The sequence below is a fragment of the Thunnus maccoyii genome, chromosome 18 (genome assembly GCF_910596095.1).
Source record: "Thunnus maccoyii chromosome 18, fThuMac1.1, whole genome shotgun sequence".
Classification (NCBI taxonomy): domain Eukaryota; kingdom Metazoa; phylum Chordata; class Actinopteri; order Scombriformes; family Scombridae; genus Thunnus; species Thunnus maccoyii.
Genome location: NC_056550.1, coordinates 15,167,169 through 15,177,568, shown reverse-complemented (window position 1 = coordinate 15,177,568; position 10,400 = coordinate 15,167,169). Strand labels below are relative to the sequence as shown.

At 37.3% G+C, this 10,400-nt stretch overlaps 1 protein-coding gene across 5 annotated transcripts in view; it reads left to right on the top strand.

Annotated features, from left to right (window-relative positions):
* Positions 1-35: 35 nt before the first annotated feature.
* Positions 36-10,400, top strand: part of sun1b (Sad1 and UNC84 domain containing 1b) — a 36,132-nt gene continuing 25,767 nt past the window's right edge. For 2 of the 5 annotated variants that reach the window (XM_042391989.1, XM_042391988.1), the window contains exon 1: positions 36-170. In XM_042391989.1, coding sequence (XP_042247923.1) covers positions 163-170 — 8 coding nt within the window. In that variant the 5' untranslated portion in view covers positions 36-162. Of the gene's footprint in view, positions 171-6,661; positions 6,841-9,971; positions 10,324-10,400 lie in introns of those variants that run through there. The other 3 variants (XM_042391990.1, XM_042391987.1, XM_042391986.1) reach the window with 2 other exon arrangements.

Here is a 10,400-nt window from a genome sequence, read left to right as displayed (position 1 = left end):
ACGCGACCTGGTCACGTCACCTTCTCGGGACATTCTGTCATCCACAATTTCACTCACGCACCAAGAAATAGTAAATGTTTCGTTATGTTTAATTAATTTACTGTTGTTCGACTAGTGCGACCGCAAGGAGGGACAGATGTCGGTAAGAGAGGGAAGTAAAGGATGAAACGGTGAGGAAAAGGGAACCGGGGCTTTGTGAAACAATTACCTCACTATTTACATCTAAAATCACCTAATTTGTGATTTTGTCTGATGAAAAGTAATAGTGATCCTGTTGTTCATCACAGGGATCATTATTACTATTAGTAGTCTTTATTAAACAAGGACCATGCACAAAAACATTCATCTCAAATTGGGAAGGGATGATTTATGCCAGATTTAGCTATTAGCTCATTTCCATCTGCATTCATAGGGGTCAGTTGAGCAAAAATTAGCATGTGTGTTAATGTGATTAAACATAAGTTAATTTAGGAAGCATAAGTAGAAATAATGGTCTGAAATTTAGATTTTAATTCTTTGAGACAGCGCCTCAAGAACAGGTTACAAAGCAGGTCCACCTCAGGGCCTTTATGCCAGCTGGTATTGTGCATTAGTGGTGCATGTTCCAAAATTCACAAACAAATTTGCAGCTAATTATATTGCCACGATAATTGCCACACAAAACCCCAGCCCAAGCCTGTAGCTCTCTGGGGCCTCTGGGAGGGTGGGGGCGAGGAGGGCACTTTGGTATTTCAGTTTTGGCATTGTCATTATCTAAGCACTTTGAAATCCAGGTAAGAATGCAACATATCTCTGTTTCAGTTAATTATCATTTATAATGCACAATTAAATATTTTTACAAACCCCTGTGGAAACAAACAAAAAAACTGTTAATGAGCTGTTAATGAACCTGTGTGTATATTTTTTTAAGATGCATATTTATTCCATGCCATTTTATTTTGCAGCAGTACATGGCCAGGAAGGCACTGATGGCGCGTTTCTTTATATGTCTTGAGGTTTCTGAATATTTATTTATGTTCAGCTATGATAAATATTCCTGACTATCAGGAAAACAGTAGCTTTAGACCATTTTTGAACTGTCTACAAAAGTGCTGTCCAATGCGTTTATCCTGGGACCACCAGGGATGAGGGAGCAGTCTGAGGTGCTTGTTTATGCCAATGAGCAGGAGGCAGATTCACAGCTGTCTATATTTGCTGTTCCAAACATTAATGTTATCTTAGGAAGCTTGGAAACAAATTCTCCTGTTATTGTGCCATTTCTTGATACCACTCCACTGTTATGTTTTCATCTTGGTCATATCAAAATCAAATTTTTAGATCTTTACTATTTTAACATGATATATGGTCACAATAAGCATAGTCTTAAATAAAGATGTGTATAATCAAATTACCACAAACATACTGACAACCTTGTAGTGTCATTGCTGCTCAAGAGTACTCTGGGAAAATAGTAAAATGTCTAGTAATTTTACATAGAGCTTATTTAACACCATGTATATTAAGGAAGATTAATCCGATTACATCAGAAATGTGCTGGAATGGCTGTGATGAGGTTGACACAATCATACACATGTTATGGCTTTGCATTGATGTGAAGAAGTTCTGGATGGCTGTAATTGTAATTATCTGTTATGTTAAATATGCCAGCCATATGTTTACTTGGGAAACAACTTAAGAATAAAGCAAAAGCAAACACAGTGCCTCATAACATCTGAATTCTGGCAGTAAAACAGGCAATCTGAATGAACTGGAGACCACAGATAAAGGATTGCTATAATATGGATAATTGGCTTAAAAAATATATAGACTTATTAGTCCAACAAGAGGCAATGCAGGTCCAGATATATACAGATATAATTTACAGCTCAGGACAACATGTGTTTCTGTCTTTCAACAATGTCTTTATTATACTGACAATCAAAATAGAGCATCATGACAACAAGCCCCACACATTCAGTGGCAAGCAACATGACTGTTTTCACAACTCATCTTTTGATTGCACAGGTGAACCTGAATGTATAGGTTGAGCAATGCGCACATTTTCCTTGTTGTCCCGAAGTAGAGCATCAATGTCACTTTCTGTAAAGGTGGTTTTGGATTCCTGTCACAAAAGTGAAATACTGTTTGTCAAAACACTGACATAATTGGGTGAATTACTGATGCATATTGACATTCATATATTTTCCAATATAGTCACAGCTTACGTCAAAAGACTGGCGTTTTACCCCAACACATGCTGTGGACTGCTCATAGCACAGGACTATACCCAGTTGTTTTGGTTCCTTATTCACCAAAGCTGCATGGAACTGTTTGTAGTGAGAATCTGAATGGGGATTCAAGAATAAATTACTAATTAGACTGAAAACATGTATGCAAAACAACTGTGATTACAACCTGATCTTACCCAGCAAGTGTTTGCAGGAGGATGTAATTTTGTCTTTAGAGAAAGGGTTGTGTTTGTAGGACAGCAGTTTCTCACACACACCCCCGCTGATGAGGTTCTTAACTACTGTCTGTCTGCTCTCAGGTGGGGCTTCCTTCATGGCTTTCTCAATCTCTGGAGGGCAGTAGACAAAGCCATATGAACAAATTACACTTAGTTATAAGAAATCCCTTTGGAGATTATTCAGTGTGTATCATTTTTTATCAATTATTGCCTCTAGCTCTAAGGCAAGTTGATTAGTTATTCACCATACCTTGTGCTGCTGTTAGACAACTCTCACAGTAGGCATCTGTTAAAAAGAGTCAACAGTCAGCAGGCTACAGCCATACATCAATAGGAACCAAGACTAGCAAAACTACAAAAACTTTCACGACTGAGGAAACCCAAGCTAGCAGTAATTGTAGTGTTTAATTTACTTACAGCGGTCTATGTCTTCAGGCTGCACAGGAAGAAGGTAGTAGATACACATTACAAAAATTGAGATTTTCATAGTCACTGATTGGAGATCAACTATCCGCACTGTGAACTGACAGCTCTTTAAACACTAGGAAAGAGACGTGAGACAAGCTCAATCATCTTTCCTTTCACATAATGTGGTCATGTGGTCTCAGGGACAATGGGATCACATCACCATCATTCCACAAATGACGAATGTCCAGTTTTTCAGGTTTTCTCATTCTCACAGACTGGGTTGTCGTTGGCCTTTGAAGATGGTACTACAAAGTCAAAATACAAATGCTTGTTACTATAGTTTCCTCGGGATTCAACAAGGCCCTCATATAAAAGTTACTTAGACAGGGAGGTACAAGAGGATGTTTTAATCAGTGGGTAGTGACTGTGTTAACATATAAGAGTGATGATGTATGAGTGTGTGTGTACAGTATGTACCCACATAGGTACTGAGGGTATCAGTTTTCCTCAGTGCTTTCTTGTGTTGGGTAATTAACTACTTTGAAACTGGTTAATCAAGGATTATTTGACGCAGCTATGACAACCTGAAAGCCAATATTATTCATATCTTAGATCATTTTCCTAAACCTCTACCTGGCTTAACAGACAAGTTAGGAAACATTTCAATTCTTCTTCTTCTTCTCATTATTATCATTATTATTATTATTATATATTATTATTATTATTATTATTATTATTATTAGTAGTAGTAGTAGTAGTAGTAGTAGTAGTAGTAGTAGTAGGTTTTGAACACCGGGTGTCACTCTATTCCTTCATCATTATTGGCATTGATGCAATCCAATGGTGAAGACTCGGTCTATATTTGTAGTGACATGAATAGTCGTATTGTAGACTGAAAAGTTTATGTTGATGTAGACGACATTTCTCCCAGTTCTTTTGGACACTGGTGTAAATAAACACAGGGAGGCCTTTATTGACTTTCTAAAAGACTCTAAATACTGTGTGCTTAATGGGTCCAGATACTGATCATTTTACTTCTGTTTCTATCAGGGGAATAGCTTTTGTAGACTATATTGTGACACCACATGCGGACCAAAAACATGTCTTGAATTTAAAGTTTATACACCATCTGATCTTGTAGAAAGGGCTGGATCTGAAGCTATGAATTTGATTGATGATGGTAGTAGACTCCCTGACCATTCAGTGCTGTGTTTACGATTCCAAACAGGAGAATTCTTTACTAGCCATAGTATTGTAGGCTCTCAGCAACAAGTGAAAAGGCAAAATAGAAATGTTCCTGTTGACTTTCTTTCTTCTGAAAGTGCCTCTCAAGGTCATAGATGAACTCGATAATGGCCAGAAAACACAAGAAAATGCTGATCATTGTTATGACCGATTTGTGACCTTATGTATAAGGAAATGGATAAATACCATGTAGTAAAAAAGGTTATGGTAAAGAAGCATTAGAGAATAAAGCAACCATATTGGAATGATGAATTAAACAAGTTATGGGTTGACTTGTGCTTAGCAGAGAATCATTTCTTAAGTGTAAGGATCAGAGTAAAAGAAGGATTCTAAAACTTGAATTTAAATACTGTCAATCTAATGTTGATAGAAGATTGAAGTTTTTCAAGAGATATTTTAAAAGAGGACAAGCTGTCCAGTTAGAACATCAATAATCAACTCAATAATCCACAGCAATTTTGGAGGGAAATAAATGAACTGGGGCAATGAAAGAGCAAGTTGATTCCAGTGGAGATCTTAATGGAAAATGGTGAACCTTCTTTTGAGTCTGACCAGATATTGAGCCATGAGGTGTTTTCTTGGGATGCATAAATTTACTGCTAAGCAAGCTGTTGAAGGGGACTTGGGATGGGAGTCATGTCTTGTAAAGCAGGAACAACTGACCAGAAAGATTTTTAACTGGCATCGTGCACACAATTATCCTTGGTCAAGAGAGGTTGCTGCAATATTTTCACTTCCTGACTTGAATTTTATTTTCAGAAATAACTTGAAGTGTAATATAAATACAGTCAAACAAAAATTATAAAAATCCATTAGGAACAATGGAAGGAGGACAACTGTAAGAAGCCCAAGCTTAGATACTACATTCAAATCAAAGATGATTACTATACAGAACCATATATAAAATTATATCTACAGAGAAGGCAAAGGTCTCTGTGTGCTCAGTTAAGAACTGGTACTTTACTGCTGGCAGTTGACGTAAGCAGATATAAAGGTGTTCCTGATGAGCAAAGTTTGTTTTTTGTGATCTTGCTGTTGTTGAGGATGCATTTCATTTTGTATTTCATTGCCCTTTGTACAGTGACTTGAGGAATTGTTTGTTTGAAAAGATCCAGTTGAAAACCCCTGATTTGTTCTGGTTGTCTGAAGCTGATATGTTGAGTTGGCTTTTTAAAATGGAGATTTTTGTTCTAGCAAGATTTATAGGGGAGGCTTGGCTGCTGAGACAGAGAACACTGTATCCATTATAACAGGACACCTCTTCCATGTAAACTAAATGTTCTGAAATGTTCTCTTTTGAGTCTGTGGAACATAACATCATGATCTGTCATGTGGCCATCCTGGTATTGTCTAGTGTCTTGTAAGCCCATATGGGCCGGGCACCAGAGGGGTGCAGGACACTTAAATAAACAAATCAGTAGGGTGAATTGGTGTAATGTGGGACACCTGAGCATCTGTCTCTTCTTCTAACAAATGCTAATGATTAGGAATGCTGTCAAATTAAATCTAGGGTGTCATGTAATTGAAATTACACAACTTCAACAACATGATGCCATAGATTGGGGTGGGCAATCTTCCAAAAGGAAGTACTTGCTGGGAAGTCTAGTCAAAGGTCAGTGATAAAGTATACTTTGAGTAATTTAATGTTAAGGATATAAATGTGTCATAAATGAAGCAATGTTGCCAATTGTGAGATTGTGTTTATGATATATTCATGCCTCAAAATATGCTATAATATGGTGAAAACATGTTTCATATTTTTTTTAAATTTCAGTCCATTGTTCATTGTCTCACTTTAGAAAATGTAATTTAAAACGTGGGACAGCATGGTTTTACTAATATGGGACAGTCATATATGTTGTAAAATTGGTGAAATATACATTTAAGTACATTAAATGTGCAATACCAATAGTTACTCAGGGGTCTTAGTCTTGTAATGCTTGATTTGAAGTTATTTTTAGGCAGGTTGCAAATTATATTATTACTAATATTAATGCATAATATAAACACACTAGTATACCATCTGTAACAGTAAAAACATTGTACTTACTGATATGACCAAATGTTGGCATGCACTTTGGCCTTGGGTGTTACTGACCAGATAAGTTTTTATTGTATGAATTAAGGCAATTGAGACCTTCAGCTTCCAAATGAGTGTCCTAGGTTTCAGCCTGAGCTGTCCCACTTAAGGAAAGACACATAACCTGGGACAATTTGGCACTCGGAACACTTTCATATTTGCCATTTCTTCTCCGAGTGTGATATCTGCATTCTCTTTTCTGATATGATTAGAAAACACCTTGCGCATTTCAGAATAGTATTGGGTGCGGATATAATGTAGGCTATTGGCTATTGCTGAAGTGCCAATTGCAAAAATTGTCCCACATTACTCTAATTCATCCTTAAGTAGTAGTTTTAAATGTCATGTCTTTTTCATTGTCGTTTTCATGAGCGGCCACTGAGTGGTGCTGTCTTACATTGAAAACCAGTTGCTTTTTTTTTTGACAGATCCCATATATGGTCATTTTTACCATATAAGTATTGACGCACGTGACGCTGGTGTCGCAACGGAAAAAATGACCGTGTGCGGGAAAGGCGAACGTTAGAGCAAGGTCCTCTTTTCAGGAGTACATGTGCAATAGCGAGTGAAGTTTTAACCAACTGGATACAAACCTACCTACAAGATAAAGCCAAACTGACAAAACCAGCGTTCACCCTAAATCCGCTGTCAGAGACACCATGTGAGTCATCAAAAGTCTGTATTGATAATTATGTAAATTAAGTTGTGCTATCTTGAACTGTCTGGGCTGAGAGGCTACAATGTATCTCTAGCCTTAAATTAGCTAAAAGTAGCTAAAGGCTTTGTTCTGTGGTGCAGTATTAATGTGGAACAATATCTTTATAGACTGTGCAATGTTGCCAGTCTTATCTGCAGAGAAGTCATGCTGATAAGAAGACATAAAGGAGCCTTGAAACCTGACTTTAGCTTTTTGTTTTTGCTGACCAGTGCAAACTGGTGTGAGAGATTTCTTGTGGAGGATGATGGTCACTGGGCAGTTTATGGGTTAGTTGAACACACCTGCTTTGTCATGGCGATATCTCCTTTAACTTAACATCAGAAACGACACAACCGTCTTCGTTAAAATTCGTGAGACCCTCTCATTTTGTACACATTTTGTTTTCTTTTCTTCCTTCTCTTCCTTTGGTGATAGGAAGTGTAACTGAAAGTGCAAACTGTGATTAATCATTGCTGTATTTGTAGCAGGAATCACTGACTTGTCCTACTAAACACAAAGATGTATTAACTTCAGTCAATGATTTGCAGTTTCTCCGATCCAAACTCATGAGGGCTGGAGTCATTGCACTATTATCTGGGCTTGAAGAAGAGGCGATATTCGGCACCTCTGTAACGCATCTATATGGATGATACTAAATGTGAGAGTTTGGGCAAAAATCTAGTCTGAAACAGGGCGTGGGTCCTGTTGTTTGTCTTTGGCATATCGCGCCTTCTGTCATTGACGTCCAAAGGTGGCAGTTATATTGGGCATTTGAGTCCATGAAGTGTACCCAAATGTTGTCCAGCAGATGGCGCCTCGCCCAATACCTTATATGCTCTCCTAAATTATAACGTGTAGATATCGTCCATGGGTAGCAATGATATACTTTAAGTGTCTCTTAAGTGGAAAAAATCCTTCCACTCAGCTGCAGAGCAACACCCCTAGTTCTGATTCAGTGACTGACTTGATGCTGGACCTTTTTCAACCGTGATATTCAGTTGAGGAATGTGTTAATAATAACAATAATGCATTTAATTGGTATTCCAGTTTTCAGAAAGTGCTGCAGCTTTAAAAATATATAACATATCACATAAAGAAAATAACAAGAGTTATGATGAAAAAGCCTTCCTTAATAAAAAAAGGTTTTAAGCCTGTTTTAAAAGAGTATTATAGAATATTATAAACTATAATATTGCACCTTGCTGTATCTTATCAGATCCTTCTTCATATTTGCACTTACCTTAGTTGCCCAGTATTGTCATTTGGTCTTTCCATAATGTAATTGAACCCTTCTGTTGACTCTTTCAATATAACTATTGCATGTCTGTATATCCTGGAAGAAGACAACCAGGATGAACAGACCTTCTTTTTGTTGTTCTTCAAGGCTCTAAGGATAGTTTGTCGTATGTTGTACAGATTGTCGAGCTCCCGGAGACAAATCTGTGATTTTTGGGCTATATCTAGTAAACAAAATTGATTCAATGTGACTAGAATTAAACTGTCCTCATCTTAGCCTGTGAACTAGGATGATTTACTTTGTTTGGATTTTTTTTCCTGGTAATTGTTTATTACAGGCCAAATGAAGAAGTAATGAGGGTTTTAGCAGTGTGAATATTCTTGATCCAGATTTGATTGTAAAGGAGATTGTTTGATTTGGCAAAGTGATTGGCCTATTGGTAGTAATACAGATTGAACCTGTCTGCTGCAGTGTCTGGTAGCCTAATATTTTCAGTTCCTTTTTGTATTTTGGACTAAAATGAAGCACTGTGTTACATTACACGTACATTTTATCTTTTTTGTTAACTCTTTGTCCTCTCCGGCAGCAGACTACAGGGCCCAGATTTCACTTTTTACAATATGAATGTGAAGCCTGGTGTTCCTGCAAAACAGCAAGTTTCCTTCGAAAATAATGGTTAAAGTAATAGTTTTTCTATGTACTTTCACACAATATCTCATACATTTCTTGCAAGAAATGTATTAAGACTGACACTGACAAAAAAGGGCATATCAGAGTCACACATGCCGTGATCCTGTGATCTTCTGTCTCTTTACCAATATTAATTCAGCTAATCTCTTAATGAAAATATAGCAAGTCAAAGTGGCCCACTTTTAAAGAACTTTAGGAAACTATGGATTACAGGTCTACAGTTGCAGGTGTGAGTGATATAGCAGTACATTAAACACTGTATTGTTTCCCAGTTAACATTTTTGTGAGCAGTGTTGGTACTTATTTTATTGTGTAACTTTTTCTCCCTCATTGCATTAGTGCAATAGTTCACTTTGAAATGTTTTGTGGTAACAATACTGCAACAATATTGCAACAATTCAGATTTTTTTTTCCCCCTGAGATTTTGGGGTTTTTTTTAGGGACATGGAGGGAGTTCATATTCTCTACTTGAAACTTAAACATAGTAGACACTTCCTAAGTTTTATCTAGTATTTTTAGACTTAATATATTTATGCTTTGATGCCTTTAGGACAAAAATAGTAATTAAGTATGGAGTATTCCAGCACATGGATTTTGTTCCTGGCAGTATAGAGATGGTTTTGAAACCCTCATCGCTCTGTTTTAAAAAGGAAAATATAATTTAACAGTTACTAAACAAATACAAAAAATAGAAATAATTAGAAAATATAACACTTTACTTTTGTTGTGTGGTCAAAAATGTTTTGAGGGGAGGATTTATACTCATGACTTCAGTATTTCTGGCTGTGTCCCTGCAATTAAATATGGGAGAATGTAGCACAGATTATAATCCTTGATATTGTGCATGTTTACATGATAATTAAGAGCAAAAATAATGAATTGCCAGAAATGTGTTTATTATCATTTATGATATAGGGGCATTAGAAACAAACGTGTCATCATATTTATACTATACAATAATAATATATATAACACACGCGCACACACCATATAATTTATAACAAGGGTTATTTGGGGTTTTGGTGGCAGATGCGTTGCAGGGACCTTTCAGTATCACTTGAGACCCCTTCAGGGTTCAATGTCAACTTGACAATAGTGTGATTGCCTCTGAATGCACAGAGCTCCAGCAGCTGTCCGGTGCATGCCGTTGCAGCAGTGCTGCTTTCCTCCAATAGATTTAAACTGTGCGCCCTGGCCGACAATGGAGGGCCTGGGAGTGGGAGGATCAGCTCGGCAGCGATCCTTCTGGCTTTGTTACGCCCGGGAAGCCATTTTGGAAATCTGCTTGTTGTGCACTAGCATAACACACACTCACTAGCTACTTGCAAACTTTTGTGTCTTTCTACGGGGAAAATCACGTTGAAGACCTGAGGGTCCGCAGTAATAAGTAACCATTGGGTTTCCGCGCGTCGGGATGCTGGCAGAAGTTTGCGCATCTTCCGCGATAGTAATGTATGGATCCTGTTCGTTTGGAATACGCTCCTAAATAATAACAACATACATGGACTCAAACCACGCGGGCAAGTTGACATGCTACTATAAATAACATCTCACACGTTTTTTGAGCTACAAATTTCTGTTGTGAATGTGCCATTTC